Raw genomic sequence first — 19,049 nt, 5'->3', positions numbered from 1 at the left:
GGCCGACATTTCTGTGGCTTTAGTCAGACGGTTGTGAAAGGAATAGCGTTCCATTTTACGACATGGAGGGGTGTTTTTTTTTTGGCCTAGGTGGTTAAGTGAATCCCTGCCATTGTCCAGCAAGTCAGGCGGTCGTTAAACGAATCTCTCCCCCCCCCCTTTGACTTTGCTTGCCGAAAGGGATCGGCTGACCCCTGGGGAACGCCGTGACCATCATAAACACGAGTCAGTTTCCACGCAACCCCAGGGACATGCAATGGCCGCTAAGTGTGAAAAGCAGTCCGAGGGCCTTTGTCAGCGAACGGTCGTTCAGCAAACGGTCCTAAGTCAAGGACTATTCTACAAGAGGAAAATCCACCCCCGTTTTCTTGGCGCTGTGCTTTGGGGAGCCGTGAAGGGAGGGAGGGAGGGGGGGAGGGAGGGAGGGAGGACAGGTGGGAGCAGCTTAAAGCCCCCTCCCCCCGCTGAGGGGAAGCTTCTGGCTGATTCTCCGGGGGAGGAAGGCAGCAGCACACGGTCCATTAACTCGTTAGTAGATACACACATGGGGAAGGATTGCAGGGAGGGGGGGGCTGGGCAAGGAGGGGAGGGGGCTGGGTGCATGCAAGAGAACTGAGAGGGAGGGAGGAGACAGTAGCAAAGCCCCCTGCCCACTGTTTGTAGTGGCACAAAGCAGCCCCCTCCGTCATCGCCAAAAGAGACCTGAGCTGCGGAAGGAGAGGCGTCGCAGGGGGCTTCCCATCCCGCACAATCCCCCATAAAAATCAGACTGGGCGTTCGGATAAAACTGCCACAGTTTGGAGTGGGGTGGGGGCGGGGGTACTTCCCCTGTCAGGCTGGCATGGAGTTCTCTTGGGAGGGGTCCTGGGGATGCCAACCCTTGGCAGAAATGCCCCCTCCCCCTTTCAGATTTGTGGGCAACGCAGCCTGCTTTGTTTGGGGGGGGGTGAGCTTCTGCAGGAGCTTCGGGGGGGGCTCCTTCCAGGCACCCCTCCCCCATTTGGAAGGGAAGGGATCCTTTTTGTGGGCGCAGAGAGCAGCTGGGGAGACCCTTCCCTCTTCCTTCTCCGGGACATTGGAGGGGGGGGGTCAGAGGCAGTGGGGAGGGGCATCCACGATGAGTGAGCGAGGGAGGGAGCGGAGGGGGGGTCTGCCTTGCCTCCTGATTGGGGGGGGGGGAGTACAAGGCCACGCAGCAGGTGCTCCCCCAGATCAACCTAGGAGGAAGGGACATCTTACAAGGTTTCGCTTAGTGACAGAAGTTAGAACCGGGCTGGGGAAAAAATGGAGTTTGGGCTGTTGTTTCATACTTACAACTGTTGGTCGTAAGAACAGGATGCTTGGCAATGGACTTGTACTTATGAGGGTCGCAGTAGTGTCCGGGGGCTCATGGGATCCTCGGACAGGAAAGGTCCACAGGGAAGCTTAACGACCGTGTGACTAAGTTCACAACAGCAGGGGTTCGCTTAATGACCGGGGCAAGGAGGGTCGTAAAATGAGGCAAAACTCATTTCACAAATGTCTCACTTAGCGACAGACATTGGGGGCTCCACTGTGGTCGTAAGTCTAGGACTATCCCATGGCGCAGGAGCCCCCAATTTCCGTTGCTAAGTGAGACATTGGTGAAGTGGGTTTGCCCCATTGAACGACCTCTCTTGCCTCCGTGGTTAAGCAAATCCGTGCAGTTGTTAAGTGAGTCATCCGGTTCTTAAGTGAATCCGGTCGTCGTCCCCCACCCCCAACTTTGCTCGCCAGATGGTGGCAAAATGGGACGGTGGGACCCTGCGCCCGTCATCAATAGGAGCCACTTGGCAAGCGTCTGAATTTGGATCCCATGGTCACAGCGGTCGTAAGTGTGAAAAATTGTCCTTTAAGCCCCCTTTTTTTAGCACCGACATAACTTTGAGCGGTCCCTAAGCAAACCACCGTAAGTCAAGGACTAGCTGTAAAGTTTGCAAACCATGTGGCGGCTCAGACATCCGGCTTGGTGTGTGTGTGTGAGAGAGAGGCAGGCAGGCAGGCGACTTCCCTTGCATAACGACAGAGTTGGAAGGGACCTCAGAGGTCATCTAGTCCAACCCACTGCATGAGCCGCCTCTGTTTCCTCCTTTTGAACCCTGATAACAAACCGACTCCGTCCGTCCAGTTTCTCCTCCACTGACTCGGAGGGACTCCGGCCCCAAAAGGGGGGTGGGCTGGATGACCTCAAAAGAACCCTTCCAAGCAGGAGTGGGCTACCTGACCCAGAAGTCCAAGCAGTCAGTCCAGACTTACGACTGTTTTTCACAGTTACGACCGTCGCGGCTTTCCCATTAGTCAGAGGCTTGATGACTAACTCACAGTTAGGACGGGGGTCACACGATCCCTTTTTGCGACCATCTGATAAGCGAAAGGCAAGGACGGGGAGCCGGATTCGCTTAATGACCATAGGGGCGCATTTATCCGCCGCAGGAATTCACTTAACAACAGTGGCAAGAAAGCTTGTCAGGTGGACTGAAGCTCACTTAACAAAAGTCTCACTTAATGTCGGCTGCCACCTCCCCCCCCTTTCTTGGAATGGCACAAAGGATCCTGAGCGCTGAGGGACACATGCGCCCCCTGGTGCCCAGATGTTGCATTGCGCCTGGAGAAAAATTGTGACCTGAGAGTGGAAGGGAAAGCAGCCTGACTCGTATTTATGATGGTCATAGCGTCACCTGAACACCCTTGTGACCTTGTGCGCAAAGTCAACGGAGAAAGCCGGATTCGCTTAACGACTGTGTGTTGCTCAGGTCATAATTGCAGAGATTCACTTAACGACCGTCCTGCGAACTCGTAAGATGGAGCAAACTGTGCTTCACCAATGGCTCGCTTAGCAATGGAAGGTTGGTCACAGGTTGAGGACTGCTGGTGGAGGCGCCAGGTCTCTCTTGACATGGGGCAGCCTATGGAGAGGGAGCAGAATGACAGAGAGGGAAGGGACCTTGGAGGTCATCTAGTCCAACCCCTGCTCAAGCAGGAGAGCCTTACAGAATCACAGTTGGAAGGGACCTTGGAGGTCATCTAGTCCAGCCCCCTGCTAGAGAAGTAGACTCTTACAGAATAAGAGAGTGGGGAGGGACCTTGGGGGGGAGTCATCTAATCCAGCCCCCTGCTCAAGCAGGAGACCCTTACAGAAGCAGAGAGTTGGAAGGGACCTCAGAGGTCATCTAGTCCAACCCCTTGCTCAAGCAGGAGAGCCTTACAGAATCACAGAGCCGGAAGGGACCTCGGAGGTCATCTAGTCTAACCCCTGCTCAAGCAGGAGAGCCTATGTCATTTCAGACAGGTGGCTGTCCGGTCTCTTCTTCAAAACCTCCAGTGCCCCAACTTCTGGTGGCAAGCAGTTCCCCTGGTTAATTGCCCTGCCTTTTAGGAAATGCCTCCTTCATGCCAGGTTTCTTCCTTCCTTGGCTGGTTTCTGTTGCCTCTTCTCCTGCCCTCTGGGGCTTTGGGATACAAGGGGACCCCTCTTCTTTGGGCAGCCCCCCCCCCAAATATTGAAACACTGTTATCCTGTCGCCCCCGGTTCTGAGGGTCACTCCTGCTTCTTCGTGCGGTTTCACCTCCACTCTGATGTATTCGTGGTGCCAAACTTTGCTCCGCCTCTGAACCTGCCTTTTTCCGGGGTCAGCCCCCCCTTTCTGCTTTTGCCGGTTGCCATCGTGCGGTGGTGGCGGCAGTTGGCCAGGGCCTTATTTGGATGCCAAATGCCCTGCCAAATTCCCCAGTTGTCTCTCTCTCTGTCCCAGGTTGGCAAAACGGCCCATCTCTGGCTATGGTGGGCATGTTAGTCAGCCCTTGGCAAGCCGGCTTCCGCTTGGCGGTGCCCGGCCTCACTTGGGGTGCAGAGAGAGAATCCCCCCCCTCCCTCGGCACTGGGACACCAGCCATGCCAGGGCTGAACTCCCCGATGACTCTGCGTGGGCCCAGGGGTGCCCTGGTCCCCTTCACAGGGGAAGGGCTGCGTGATAGGGGGTAGGTGAGGAAGGGGAGAGGGGGAGGGCTCTGGGGAGGGGGGAAGGAGGGCTGCTCCAACCCCAGAGGTCTTCAGCCAGCCAGCGAGAGGCTTGACCTTCCTGAGGACTAGCAACTTAACGTTTGGAAAGGGAGAAGATGGCGGCTTTGGTGACTGGAGGCTCGGTTGAATTCACGAGGGAGGGACGTGTGAAGGTTGCTTGAGGGAATGTTCCATTCTGAGCATTCTAAGCATTGGGGTTTGTGCCCCGCGAGTGTGACCTTTGGGGGGGGGATTCAGTCCAGATCCTGGGGAGTGGAAAGGCGGGTTTGGCCCAAGTGGGGCTGAGGGTCGCCAGTGGCACCCCACTATTGTGGGGGTGATCGGGTGGCCCTGCTGCTTATTGGTGGCGGCTCCCTAAACACACAGCGTCTGCCCCCCAAGAGTGGGGTCCTTTGCTGCACCCCAAATGCCTCACCTGGCCCTTCGTTGGTCGCTACTGGGTACTAACCCCCCCCCCCAAGTATCTCCCAGGATGCCAGGTGAAGCTTCATGCCAGCGATTGGGCACTGCCTCCATCCGGGGGAGGGGGGGGGGGCGAGAGCTTGGGAAGTGCCTGACCCCTCCCCCAATCTCCATGGAGGTCAAACCCAGGTGTGGGAGCCCCCTCCCTCCATTCAGCACAATGAGTTACCCCTCCTGCCTCTTCTATTCTGTTCTAGTTCGAACTCTGTTCTATTCTCTATTATTCTATTCCAGTGTTTTTCAACCTTGGCAACTTGAAGATGTCTGGACTTCAACTCCCAGAATTCCCCAGCCAGCATTCGCTGGCTGGGAATTCTGGGAGTTGAAGTCCAGACATCTTCAAGTTGCCAAGGTTGAAAAACACTGTTCTATTCTATATTCTAGTGTAGTTCTAGTTCTAATTCTATTTCTCCATTTATTCTGTTCTAGTTCTAATCCTGTTCCCTCCCATCCCATCCTGCAGTCTGTCATTTGTTCAGCTCTCTTGACTGTCATTGAGCTGCAGAGCGTGAAGGGAGAGGGACTTCTACCCAGCCCAGGGCTGTTGGCACAGGTGGCACCTCCAGGGCACTGGGGCCACCCGAGGGCCCCCCCTTTTGAATGATCTCTGGAGGGGACCGGAGGCACGCGGGGCCCAAACCTCCCCTCGGAGTTGGGGGTGTCCTTGCCAGCAGCAGTCTGGGGGGATGGAAGAGAGGAGGAGGGTCTTAGCCCCCCCCTCACTCTCTCCCCTGCCCTGAGGAAGGGGGAGCGAAAGTGGGGTTCTCTCCTCTTCTGATCTCCCCCCTCCCTCCCCCTTTTTTTGGCAGGCAGCTGCTTCCTGTGCCTGGTGGATGTGGTGCCGGTGAAGAACGAGGAGGGTGCCGTCATCATGTTCATCCTCAACTTCGAGGTGGTGGTGGACCGGGCTCTGCTGACCAGCTCGGCCAAGAACACCAACCACTGGGTGTCGCCCGCCGCCTGGTTGCCCACAGGTAGGGGGGGGGCTCTGTCTGCAGGGGAGGGGCGGAGGGACGCAACGGTCGCCCTTGGAAACCCCATCTGTGCGTCCGGCTGGTCTTCAGACAAGACAATGACGCTTCTTTAGCTGCCGTGTGTCTTTGGGGCTGCCAAGAAGGGAAACGTAGAAGAAATCTTTAACGACTGCAGTGGGGAATACAATACAAGTAACCATCCCTCCCTCCCTCCGGCCCCCCAATGCCAGTGCCACTGAGGTGGCGCAGTGGTTAAATGCAGCCCTGCAGGCTACTTCAGCTGACTGCAGATCTGCAGTTCAGCGGTTCAAATCTCACCGGCTCAGGGTTGACTCAGCCTTCCATCCTTCCGAGGTGGGTGAAATGAGGACCCAGACTGTGGGGGCGATATGCTGACTCTGTAAACCGCTTAGAGAGGGCTGAAAGCCCTATGAAGCGGTATATAAGTCTAACTGCTATTGCTATCTATCTATCTATCTATCTATCTATCTATCTATCTATCTATCTATCTATCTATCTATCTATCTTCTATCTATCTATCTTCTATATCTATCTTATCTATTATCTATCCATCCAAGGCTCAAGGGTTGACTCAGCCTTCCATCCTTCCGAGGTGGGTGAAATGAGGACCCGGATTGTTGTTGGGGGCAATATGCTGACTCTGTAAACCGCTTAGAGAGGGCTGAAAGCCCTATGAAGCGGTATATAAGTCTAACTGCTATTGCTATCTATCTATCTATCTATCTATCTATCTATCTATCTATCTATCTATCTATCTATCTATCTATCTATCTTCTATCTATCTATCTTCTATATCTATCTTATCTATTATCTATCCATCCAAGGCTCAAGGGTTGACTCAGCCTTCCATCCTTCCGAGGTGGGTGAAATGAGGACCCGGATTGTTGTTGGGGGCAATATGCTGACTCTGTAAACCGCTTAGAGAGGCCTGGAAGCCCCATGAAGCGGTATATAAGTCTCACTGCTATTGCTATTGCTATTGGTCTCTGCACCAGCAAAGTTGGGGGCCGCTGATTGATACCATCCTATTCAGATAGGGGTATAAGAAGCAATCCGGGTTAGCTCTTCATTGCTCTGGTTGACTTTCTGGGGCTGGCAAACACACCCCCCCCCAGTCTAAACAACCCCTTGCCCCCTTCTGCCGTGCCCCCCACTTGCCTACTGAAGTGGGGCTGGGTGGCAAAGCCCCGAGGAGAAAGTCCTTTATCTACTCTTAGTCTGACCCCACGGGGGAGAGAAGAGGGGAGGTTGGGAAGGGGGGGAGGACAGCCGCGGAGGGTGGAGGGGGGGCGAGTGCCCCAGAGGCCCAAAGCCTGGAGGATATGGTCCTTGGCAACCCCAACCTCCAGGGTGACCAGATCTTAAAAATGCTGCAGGAAGAGCTAATGGAAACCCGGGCAAGTCTCCCAGCCACAGGGAGGCTTTCGGGGGCCCCCCTCCCTCCCCCCCAGCCACACGAGCGGAACACCTTTGTTGACGGGGATTTGGGGGTGGGGGCCGCAGCAGAAGAAAGGGGGCTTTCCGTGACCGGCTGGGGGGGCTGTCTGGAGGACGGGGAGGGGCTGGTCCCGGGCGGGGACTCCGGGGTCCCCTCGGGTCAGGCTGCTCCGACAGCTTGGCCGAGAGCCGAAGGAGAGGGGTGGGGTGGAGGAGCAGAACCGCGTGGGAGGATAAATGGGGAGGACAGGCAGAGGTGACTGTCTCCTTCCGGCAGGAACAGCCTGTCCCGGTGCTTCTCTGCAGGGAAGAGGGCACAATTTCGGCTCTGAAAGCAACTCTCTGTGTGTGTGTGTGAGAGAGAGAGAGCACAAAGGGGGGGGATTATGTGAAGGCCCCAGGCGGGGAGAGGTTTCCTCTCACTGGTGGGTCCTGCTGGGGATGAGGGGCCCTTTGGAAGCCTCCATCGTCCTCCGGGCCAGGCCACAAGGAGGCCTGCTGACCCCTGGTGGCCAAAGCGTCCCTACCCCCCTAGGCCAGCGGGGTCCAACTCAAGGCCCATAGCCACACGGTCATTAAGTGGTTGACTCCGCTCACCCGAAGGGGATCGCGTGTCCCGGGGGACGCTGCGATCGTCACAAAAACGAGGCCCTTTCTAAGCATCCGAATGTTGATCCTGGAACCACGGGGATCGTAAGAGGGAACAACAGTCCGGAGTTCCTCTCTTAGCGGCCCCGTTGTAAGGTTGAACGGTCGCTAAATAAGCCATTGTAAGTCGATCTGTAGCCAAGGCGGAGGAGACCCCGGGGGTCTTCTAGTCTGACCTGCAGATGGGGAAGGGGCTCATTGCCCCTTCCATCTCAACCCCGCCACTCAAATGCGCCTCCCGGTTCTGCCTTCCAGGCCGCGGGAAATCCTTCCGGCTGAAGCTGCCGGCACTGCTGGCCCTGGCCGGGAGCAAGCAGTCGCTGCCGCCGGATGAGCCGGATGAAGCCGTGGTGGTGGACCTGTCCAAGCCCAGCAGTGAGTCCGTGGCTCTGGACGAAGTCACCTCCTCCCTGGACCACGCCTGCCTGGGCTGCGAGGAAGAGGAGGAGGAGGAGGAACCGGAGCCAGAGGACCGGCGTGCCTTGATGGAGCACAGGGGGGACGGCAGAGAGGACCCCCCGGTCACACACTCCTCGCCACGAATGGACAAGGCCACCCTCCTCCACCTGGAGGCCTCCTTCTCCAACTGCAGCCTGACCCGCAGCCGCTCGCGCGAGAGCTTCTACAGCGTGCGCCGGGCGTCCTCGGTGGACGACATCGAGGCCATGAAGGGCGAAGGGGAGAAAGGCTGGGCCCACAGCCGGCATGCCAGCACAGGTGGGTCCCCACACGGGTGCTGCGAGGCAGGGTGCGAGGGGTGCCAAGGGATGTGCCGTCCAGTCCGGAGGAGGTTGGGCAGGCAAGCACTGCTGATAGCATTAGAAAGGACCTTGGAGGTCCTCTAGTCCAACCCCTTTGTCAAGCAGGAGACCTTATGCCATTCAGAATAATGAAAACAGGGTTGGAAGGGACCCTAGAGGTCACCTAGTCCAACCCCCTCCTCAAGCAGGAGACCCTAACAGAATAACAGCACTGGAAGGGATCTTGGAGGTCATGTAGTCCAACCCCCTGCTCATGCAGGAGACTCTATGCCATTCAGAATAAGAGAATAATAGGGTTGGAAGGGACCCCTAGAGGTCTTCTAGTCCAACCCTCTGCTCAAGCAAGAGAGCCTTTACCATTCCAGACAAATGGTGGTTCCATCTCTTCTCCAGAACCTCCCGTGTTGGAGTACCCACAACTCCAGTGGGGCAGAGAAGGAGATCTCTCCCTGTCTTGGCAGAAACAGATTTGGGGATGTCTTGTCAATGGGTTAGGGGGAGGGTTGGGATTTAGGGTTAGGGGTTAAGGTGAGGGTTAGACAGGGTGAGTTAGGGTTGGGGTTGGAGTTAGGGGCGGGGGTTAGGGGTTAGGGTTAGGGTTGGAGTTAGGGGCGGGGGTTAGGGGTTAGGGTTAGGGTTGGGGTTGGGTTAGGGGTTGGGGTTTACGATTAGGATTTAGGGTGAGGGTTTGGGATGAGGGTTAGTGTTAGGGTGGGAGTTGGGGTAAAGATTAGGGTGAGGGTCAGGGTGAGGCTTTAGGGTGAAGGTTTGGGGTGGAATGTTGTTGAGTGACTTTGTACGGGAGAGTTCGGTGTCCTTGGCCAGCCGGACTGATGAAGAGGGCACAGGCTTTGGGCTCGGGGTGTCCTCACGTGGGCGGGGGGGAGACTGAAGCACCCCCCCCTCTTTCGCTCACACCTTTGGGGTTTCCCAGCAGGGGCCATGAACAACGCCCGGAGCCACCTGCTCAACTCCACCTCCGATTCGGACCTCATGCGTTACCGGGCGATCAGCAAGATCCCTCAGATCACCCTCAACTTTGTGGACTTCAAGGCCGAGGCCTTCCTGACCTCCCCCTCCAGCGAGAAGGAGATCATCGCCCCCAGCAAGCTGAAGGACCGCACCCACAACGTCACAGAGAAGGTCACCCAGGTGAGAGCCAGGGAACCTGCAGGAGGAACGCTCGGAGGCCCCTCTGCCAGGCGTCGCCAGTGGTTGCCAGGTGGATAGACGGGGGCCTCGGCGGGCACTGGCGGAGAAGGGCAGTAGGGGGGCAGCCAGGGTGTCTCTCGCGAGGAGAGACACATCCTTGCTCAGGAGGACTGTCTTGGTGTTTCTGCTCGGATCGGTCAGAATAGAGGTGGAAGGGCCCTTGTAGGTCATCTAGTCCAACCCCCTGCTCAAGCAGGAGACCCTTACGGAATCATGGAAGGGCAGAGTTGGGAAGGGGCCTCAGAGGTCATCTACTCCATTCCTAGTATGGCTGAGGTGGCAACAAACATGGCAAGGCAGCCAGGGAAGGGGCAGCAAAGAGGAACCGGTGTGTGTGTGATTACAATTGAAGATTGAGCAATTGGGGGAGGGGGGGACACAGGATGGGGAGGGGTCTCCTGTGCTTGAGTCCTGTGGGCGGTATCTGCCTCTGTGGGGGCAGCTATCAGGCCATCTCCTCTTCAGGACGGCAAAGGTGCAGACACCAAACTTAGGAACCAGCCATTTGGATCCAGGCACCTCTTTGGGGGGAGGGAAATTCTGCCTGGCAACTGCAGAGCCCCCCCCCTTTCCTCCCCAGGAAGCGGTTCCTATGGAGGGGGGGTCTTGGCAGTGAAGAGGGGTGCACAGAATGCATCCTTCATGCTTGTGGGGGACGCTGGCCTGCTTGACCGATGCCCTCGCCCAGGGAAGAGCATTCTCCCCCCCCCCGCAGACCTGCAGTGAGTGAAAGAGAGACAGAGAGAAAGAGGGAGATATAGTGAAGAGAGAGAGAGAGAGAAAGAGGGAGAAAGGATGAGAGGGGGAGAGGGAAACAGAAAGAAAGAGAGAGGGGGAGAGGGAGAAAGAGGCAGAGAGGGAGAAAGAGAATGTGGGAGAAGAGAGACAGGAAAAGAGAAAGAGAGAGAGAGATGGGGGAGAGAGAAAGAGGGAGAGGGAGAAAGAAGAAGAATGGGAGTGAAAGGGAGAAAGAGAGAGAAAGGGAGGGAGAGAAAGAAGGAGAGGGAGAAAGAGAATGAGAGAGGGGAGAGGGAGAAAGCGAGGAAAGAGAAAGTGGGAGAGGGGAGAAGAGAGACACAGAAAAAGAGAGATGAGAGGGAAGGAGAAAGAAGGAGAGAGAGAGAAACGGGGGAGAGGGAGAAAGAGAGAAAGTGAGAGAGGGGAGAAAAGAGAGTAATAAGAGAGAGATGGACAGAGAGAAAAAGAGAGGGAGAGAGAGATGGAGAGAGAGAAAGAAGGAGAAGGAGAGAGGGAAAGAGGGAAGAAGAGGGGGAGAAGGAAGAGAAAATGAAAGAGAGAGGGAGAGGGAGAAAGAGAGAAAAAGGGAGAGGGAGGGAGAGATAAAAAGAGAGAGATGAAGAGGGAGAAAGAAGGGGAGGGAGAGAGAGGGAAAGAGGGAAGAAGAGGGGGGAGAAAGAAAGAGAAAATGAAAGAGAGACAGAGGGAGAGGCAGAAAGAGAGAAAAATAGAGAGAGAGAGATGGAGAGGGAGAAAGAAGGGGAGGGGGAGTGAGGGAAAGAGGGAAGAAGAGAGGCGGGGAAAGAGAGAGAAAATGAAAGAGAGAACAGAGGGAGGGAGAGGGAGAAAGAGAAACAAAAAGAGAGAGGGAGGGAGAAAGGGAGAGAAAGAGAAAGTGGGAGAGGAGAAGAGAGACAGAAAAAATAGAAAGAGAGAGAGATGGAGAGAGAGAGAAAGAAGGAGAGCAAGAGAGAGGGAAAGAGGAAGGGGGAGAAAATGAAAGAGAGAAAATGAAAGAGAGAAAATGAAAGAGAGAGAGAGAGAGAGATCTGGTAGGAGATTCCAGTTTCAGGATTGGCCTTGGCTCCCCTTCTTCCCCGGGGTGTTTTTGGGTCGTCTCTGGTTGCTCCCAAACGTCCAGCTCTGTCTGGGCCGCCTAGGGATGCTCCGCAGGAGGACGGGAGCAGCCAATAGGTTGGCCAAATGAATCCACCCGTCTCAAGTGAAAGGGAGGGGCAGGGGGGGGGCAGGGGAACCGTCTTGATGTTCCCAAGGCTGGAGCTTCATCTGAGATGGCGTCACTCGCCTGCCTCCTCACGCAGGTGCCAGGACCCTGCGAACCTCCCACGATTTCAGGGCGGGGGTCTTTCCCCCACTGGTGGTGGAGCCTGGGAGGGGGGGCTCCTCTCAGGTCCCCTGGGGGCCAAAGAGGCACAGCTCGGAGCCTTGATGGCTGCAGGACGGGTGCCCAGAGATGGGGGGCAGCATCGAAGGAGGCCGTGAGGGGCATTGCCCACCTTGGGACCTTCCTCCCAGAGGGAGCAGCAAAAGAGCCACGGACGCATTGGGGGGGGGGGGCTGTTCTTTCAGCCTTTCCTGCTGAGATGCATCACGAGGATCCCCTGCCAGAAAAGGGGGTGTTACAGGGGGGGACAGCCCCATAATTTGTAGCCGACTGCCAAGGCCGCTGCAGGAAACGGCGATATAGCTCACTTCAAGGTGACCCATCCTTCTCCCCTTACCCAAGACTCTGCCGCTGCATTGCAGGGCCTGGGAAAAGACCCCCCCCCCAAAAAACAGAGCAGGTGACCCCTGCTTTCCCCAGGGACTGGGGGGGGAGCAAGGTGAGGGGGGGGGTTCATCCCTTGTCGGCAGCCGGCATCTCCCATCTCGGCTGCTCCCGGTCTGTCCCATCTGCCAAGAGATCTTTGGGAAGGTTTGAGTAAGGGGAGGGGCCCAGAGGAGCCAGGAGGGGGGGGTGCCTCTTAGGGCGGAGCAGAGGGGGAGGGGAGCGGGGAGGGAAGGAGCTGGCAGCTGTTCCCTCTGCCAGCCGCTCTCCGAAGAAGCCAGGGTCCTTCCAGATGTAGCTGCCTGGAGTCCTCGGGCTGCTCTTTGGGCCGGCCCCCCTTCCCCATTCCGGCCTGCAATGCCCGGCGGGGCAGCTGCGGACCCTCCGAACACCCCCTCTGAGCGGCCAGCCCCTTCCCTCCGGCCGGGATGCCTCGGGGCAGAAACCGGCAGCCGATACAGCTGGAAGACAAGGACTCGCGTGTCCGTCGGGCCGTCCGCATCTCCAGCTTGGTGGCTCAGGAGGTACGGCGGGGGAGAGGTGGGTGGGGCGGAGCAGGGGTTTTATAGTGTGTGTGTGGGGGGGGGGGAGAAGTCTGGGGATCTGGATTCCAGAGGGGCGAAGAAGAACTTCTGGGTATGCTCAGAGGCTCTGTTGTTTTGGGGCAGCTCCCTGTAGAGTGGGGCATTGTCAGAAAGAGCCCCTCAGCTGTGAGGAGTCACAGACACACACACACACACACACAGACACACACACCTGGTGATGCTTCGTGGGCTCTTCCCGGTCTGCCAAGCCCCTACCCACAAGGAGACCCTCCCCCAAACTGGGCCGTTGTGGCTTTCCCATTAGTCGGAGGCCTCCTCAGAAGAAACACATATACCCGTCCTCGCTCCAGTGGCCCCCACCCCAGAGATGTCTCTGGGACCCCAAGTGGGGAGGGGGCTTGCGTTCGTTGCACTGACTTCCCGCCTTTTGCCAAAGGGGTTGGGGGGTCTGAGGATTGAGAAGGGGGCAACTGTGGAGGGCTTTCCCTGTTGAATTACCTCCCGCTGCATGTTCCTCCCTTCCTGCTCAGAGGGTCTTTTTCTTCCTGCGAAGCCCCTCCCCTGCCACCCCCCACCAACCCCGGGATCCCAATTGGGTGGGATGAAATCAGAAAGCCCCCCCCAACCCCAAAGGGACGTCTTCTCAGCAGCCCCCCAAAGTATTGAGATTGCCCATACCAGAATAGTCGGTTTTGGGGTGCCCCCTCCCCCACCCACCCTCAACAGGCGCCTGGTTTAGATGATCACTGGGGCCCCCCCAAATGCTTGGTTGTCCCTCGTACTCCTCTCCCTTGATCAGGACGGGCGTCAAAGCCGTCCGTGACCCCAATTTTTAAGATTCACCCTTTTTTTCCATCGGCGCCCCGACTTTTGTCCCGAGAAGTGAGAATTTGCCCAAATTTCCACACACAAACGCCAAAAAAAGTTGCATTTAACGTCTGGAATTTGAGATGGCATTGATGGACGACTAAGGATCTTGTCAGCAGGACGTCCGATCCTTGGCAGCCGTCTAGCAAATAGATCGTTTCCTAGGAAAACCAGTTGTTGGGTTTTTTTGTGCGGCGCGCACGAGATTGTGTGTTTGGGGGTGTTTGTTTTTCTTTGATTTTTGTGAACAAAAGTGGTGCCCCTCTCCTCTTTTCTCCCCCCTCCCCCAAATCGGGGGTGGGGCTTCCCTGTCCCATCTGGCCTCCCCTCGTCCATAAAACAGGCAGCCAATATCATCATCCTATAAACTTTTATTATAAACCTAGAAATTTGGAATCGGCCAATTAAAACATCTTTTCTAGCAGGTGGAAGCGGGTTGGCGGAGGAGGGGCGTGAGGTTGGGATCCGGTGGATTGGCATGGAAGATCGGCCACCCCTGGATCCTTGAATTCGGGCAGCTTCGCCCCTCCGAAGGATTGGCATGGAAATTTTAGCAGAGAATAACCCGAAATCGAGACTTGAAGTCTTGGCTTCGGGTTATTCTCTGCTAAAAGAGAGTTTTCTTATATCGCTGCATCCCTCCGGGTCTGCCCCATGGATCGGATGTGGGGGGAAGCCCCCTGTGTTCCCTTGTCCTGGGGCTGGAAGGTGTGGGTTGAAGGCTTTTTTCTAGGGGGGGTGCAGAGAGCAATTTCCAGGGGGGGGGGTGGAGAGGGCTCTATCACATTAAAGCAGGGGTCTCCAACTTGGCTTGTGGAGTTTAATTCCCAGAATTCCCTAGTCCAGCCCTAGAGACAAGGCTGCGGAACGGGGGGGGGTCTCAAATTTCAGAACAGCAATGCACAATAAGGTCTGGGGTCTCTTCCAGTCCTGACCTGCAGCTCAAAATGGTTGAGGGGGGCACCAAGAGATCCACCATCTGGTCCCTTTAAGGGGTCTCCAAGTTTGACCATTTGAAGACTTGTGGACTTCCAACTCCCAGAATTCCCAAGCCAGGGTCTCCCTCCCCCCCTCCCCCCCCCACACTCCTGCCGTGTTTTCTACCCATCTGGCAACAAAATAACTCCGCCAAGCAGCTGGGAATTCTGGGAGTTGAAGTCCACAAGTCTGAAATTGGCCCAGGGTGGAGACCCCCTATCTTAAAGGGATTGGATGGTGGATCTCTCGGAACGCCGCCCCCTCCCCCCCCCCCAAGCAATTTGGACCCTGAAGAGACCTTCCTGTGGGTGGCTGCTGTGAAAATTGAAATTTCACACACACACAAACACACACGCAGCCCTCCCTCCAGGGCTGGTGGGGCAGAAGAAGCTCTCCCCCCCATCCCCGGGCAATGCCTGCTATGCCCTGCCCCTCCCAGCTCCCCCTTGAGTGTGGGGGTGGGGCGGGAAGGAGAGCCCGGAGGCAGGCAGGGCTGGACTCCTCCCGTGCTCCTAGGGGAGGGGGCAGCACGCTCCCCTCCGCGCAGGACATAAAGCCAGGCCCTTGTGAGGTGGGGAGGACTCTGCCCCCTCCTTCTCACCCCCCTCTTCCAGATCTCACTCACACACACTCAGATAACTTGGGTCCCCTCTGTGGGTCCTCCTGTCCCAAAGACTCTGGGGCTGGTCCAGTTGCTGCGGGGGGCTCTGAGCAGGAAGGGCTCCGAGGTCCCTGTTCTTGGGGGAGAGCTCGTCCCTCGGCCTGGTTTCCCAAGCCTGCAGGTCCCAAAGAGGGGCTGCCCCCTTCTCCTTCGCCCCCTGGCCCAGGGGAAGAGCTTGCTCTCCCATGCACGCACGCGCCGCCAGCACACACACACACACACACACACACTCCATTTCCAGCAAAGAGAGCGTTTTTGTCCCAATTTGGTGCACAGCGCAACGGGTGGCTAATTTTAGCTCCCGGGCCAAGCAGTGTGGTCAGTTCCAGGCAAACCGCCCTGGGCCCGCTTCCTTCTCTCCCCCCCCCCCCGGCTGTCCTCCCCCGCCTTCCAGGAGAAAACGGGCCAAGCTTTAAAGAGGTAGCCGGTTCAGATGGGGACCCCTGCGCCCCTCTCTTCTGGGGAAGGAGACTCAGCCAAACAAACAAATGGGGGGGGGGACTTTCTGGCATCAGACTGGGTGCCAGACGCCTTCCATATTTGGCAAGCAAGTGGGCAGCGTCATGAGCACCTGGCCTGGCACGGAGGAGGCCTTCCGTGCCTCCCATCCCTCTGCTTTGCAGAGCAGCCACCGTGGGGCAGGGAACTCCTCTGACGTGGGGAATCTGGAATTGGGCTCCCTGGCATGCTGGTGTCCCCCCCCCCAGCCCTGGCTTGTTTCCCACCCCCAGCCCGTCTGGCACCAAAATAACTGCGCCAAACCAGCGTGGCTGCCTTCCACCCCTCCGTCCGCCTGGCTCTGTTGCTTTCCCTGGGAGGGGAGGCTTCCCCCCTTGAGTATTTTTCAGGGGGGGGGGGCTTCTGGACTGTGGCCCAGATGGCAAGAGACAGGGCCACCCCAGCGCTCCCCCCGTCTGCCTGGCTGGGGGGGGGGAGATGCCTCTTTGGAGAGCAGGGCAGGCTGGGTAAGATTCCCTCCCCGATAATTTATGCGCTCCCCACTTCCTCGCCAGCTGCTTCTGTCTGGCGGGGCTGCCTGGCTTGGCAGCAGCATGGCTGATGGTGCCCAGGGTCTGTGGCCGCTGGCTGCGAGGAAGCCCCCTGCACGGCCCGGGACTCGCCGAGAGGACGCTGGCATCCTTCCTGCAGCTGGTTCAGGACTGTCCTCTGCCCTGGGCTGCCCCTTCTGAGCTCCCCCGCCCCCAGAGCCGCCTCACCTGTGGGTCTTTTCCTCTGGGGCAGCTGCTTGGACCAGGACGGGGACGCCCCCCAGGCCAGAGGCCGGCAGAAAGACACGGAGAAGGTATGGCGGGGAGGAGCGGGGAGGGGGACGGTAAGCTGCCCCCAGCTAACAAGCTGTGGGGTGATCAGGACTCCCCAGGAGAGGAAGGGTGGGGGACGCAAGATTTCTGGACATGCTCAGAGGCACTCTTGATTGGCACTTCCTCAAGGGCAGCCTCGGGTGGAGAGGACTCCCTTCTCCTCCCAGGATTTCTCTCATAGGACCCACAATAATGGGGTCTTCTGGTGAGCTGAAATCTCCTCACTGGGCAAAATCAGGGTACACAACTCCCCGGGGCCGCAGCACATGACCAGAGGGGGAGCTGTTGGGAACTGAGTTGCGTAAGCACGGAACTGGCGTGGACTTTCCCAAGTCCAGCTGTGTGCGTGCACACTGACCCGCTGCTTACACAACCGCTGGCCCGCCACCAAGGAGGCCTGGTTCTCTTCTCCTGCCCTACCATCAAGGCGCAAAGGTTGGAGATGGCTGGACTAGATGATCCTTAGGGTTCCCTTCCACCTGCCACTCAAGAATGGCACGGAGGGCAGTTGAGGCTTCAGGAAAAGGGCTTCTGGGGGGAGGGCCTGGGGCTGGACTGGGCTGGGGCGGGTTCCGCCATGCTGTCCTCGGAGTGAGCCGTGGGGATTGAACTGTTGGTCGTTCTGAGTTCTTCAAGAGAGGTGCCCAGCATTTCGGGAACTGGCAGGCGGGAACCGTACTCTGCACGCGCTCAGGGGGCACTGCTGCTTAAGGGTCCTCCGAGGTCAAAACCACAACCCCGAGGCAGCCCTCCATTCAACTGAGTTGGACACCCCTGGGCTAGGCCGAGCAGGGATAAGAACGCGGCACATGGACCTGGATGTGCCCGGGCTGCAGACTCCTGCAGGGCAGGGGTGAGGTTGTGCCAGCGTTACTGCCGGTTCGGTGTGCGCACGATTCGCACACACGCCGCACAGTTGCCTGTAAATAGGCCTGCACATGCGCAGAACATTAAAAACATCAAAAAAAGATTCTGCGGCGACCGGGGAACCGGTTTGGTGGCCTGGCGAGCCTGCCGTCTACCGGTTCAGGGACCCAGTCGCAATTTCCACTACCGGCTTGCCCGAACCGGTGTGAACCGGTAGCAACCCACCTCTGCTCCAGGGCCTTCTGTCTCTGCCTTGTCCCCCTGGGTGTTCCCTGCCCAGGGTGGGGGTTCAGAGGCTGCCCTGTTGTGTGGGGAGGGGGGGGCAGTGCAGGGCAGGAGTGCCAAGCGCAGGGCAGCCTCTGGCACGAGATAATTGCCTGGCTTTCGGTTGGCAGAGCTGCTACCCTCGGAGTAGCTGGGAGGCACGGCAGGAATCGTCTTTGCTTCAGGTGCCTCTAAGGGAGCCGCAGACATTTCCTGGCTCAGGGAGAGACCAGGCAGTCGAGGGGGAAGAGAGCAAGGAGAGGCCTTAAGAGAGGAGGACTTCAACTCCCAGAATCCCCCAGGTGGCATGCTTTAAGAGCGGGGGGAGGGACTTCAACTGCTGGATGCGACTGAGGGGCGGCTGGGCTGTTAAACACCCTGGGTGGCTGTTACTCTGTGCACCCCTGGGCTGGAGCGGGGGGTGGGTGGGACAGGTGGCCTTTAGTGCCCCCTCCCCATCACAAGGTAGTCCGACTTGTGTTACGTGGTGAGCATGATTTGCTCTATTCAAGTGGAGCCTGGAGCGCAATTACTTTTTTCAGGAGGTGGGGGGGGATCAGGATGGGGCACTGAACATGGCGATGGGGGGTAGTTGTTCCATTGAGTGTGCGTGTGTGGGGTTTGTGGCTGTTGCGGCTGTTGCGGCTATTGTGAGAGCCGACCTGCATTCCTAGGGAGCGCCCGAGACACCCCACATTGAAGAGCACATCCAGAAAGGGGAGCTAGTGGAAACTTGGGGGGTGCCTAGACGTGGCCAGGGCCGGGAGGGCGGAGCTTAGAGTTGCTCAGGTTGCCTCCTGCCCCACAGGTGCTGTCGCTGGGCGCCGATGTCCTCCCGGAATACAAGCTGCAAGCTCCCCGCATCCATAAGTGGACCATTCTGCACTACAGCCCCTTCAAGGCGGTCTGGGATTGGCTGATCCTGCTGCTGGTCATCTACACGGCCATCTTCACCCCGTACTCGGCCGCCTTCCTGCTGAACAACCCGGAGGGGCGGGACCAACGGCCCTGCAGCTACTCCTGCAGCCCCCTCAACGTGGTGGACCTGATCGTCGACATCATGTTCATCATCGACATCCTGATCAACTTCCGCACCACCTACGTCAACACCAACGAAGAGGTGGTCAGCCACCCGGCCAAGATCGCCATCCACTACTTCAAGGGCTGGTTCCTGATCGACATGGTGGCGGCCATTCCCTTCGACTTGCTCATCTTCGGCTCCGGCTCGGAAGAGGTACCGGGGGCGGCTGGCGGGAGACGACCCTAAGTCGGGAATGGCTTGGCCCGCTTGGGATGGTGGCGGTGGGGCAGCCTTTGGTGGTGGGCCACCTTTGCCACTTCTCGCGAGGGTACAGGTAGTCCTCGACTTACGACTGCTACAGAATCCCTGGTTTCTCTGGCTAAGTGAAGCATTTGCGAGTTAGGCTCTGTTTTACGACATTCCTTCGCACCATTGTTAAGACA

The 19,049-nt window shown here is 57.8% G+C and overlaps 1 protein-coding gene across 2 annotated transcripts in view; it reads left to right on the top strand.

Moving 5' to 3' along the window:
- KCNH2 (potassium voltage-gated channel subfamily H member 2) overlaps window positions 1-19,049 on the top strand; it is a 38,914-nt gene that overhangs the window by 10,809 nt on the left and 9,056 nt on the right. Inside the window, exons 3-6 of one of the 2 annotated variants that reach the window (XM_087712314.1) lie at window positions 5,311-5,475; window positions 7,837-8,298; window positions 9,280-9,494; window positions 18,394-18,819. In XM_087712314.1, coding sequence (XP_087568440.1) covers window positions 5,311-5,475; window positions 7,837-8,298; window positions 9,280-9,494; window positions 18,394-18,819 — 1,268 coding nt within the window. Of the gene's footprint in view, window positions 1-5,310; window positions 5,476-7,836; window positions 8,299-9,276; window positions 9,495-18,393; window positions 18,820-19,049 lie in introns of both variants that reach the window. The other variant, XM_087712313.1, reaches the window with a different exon arrangement.

Source organism: Thamnophis sirtalis, unplaced genomic scaffold (genome assembly GCF_051295495.1).
Source record: "Thamnophis sirtalis isolate CommonGarterSnake01/CBP01778 unplaced genomic scaffold, rThaSir2_p1.2 scaffold_4, whole genome shotgun sequence".
Classification (NCBI taxonomy): Eukaryota; Metazoa; Chordata; class Lepidosauria; order Squamata; family Natricidae; genus Thamnophis; species Thamnophis sirtalis.
This window is presented reverse-complemented; position numbering and strand designations above follow the sequence as displayed.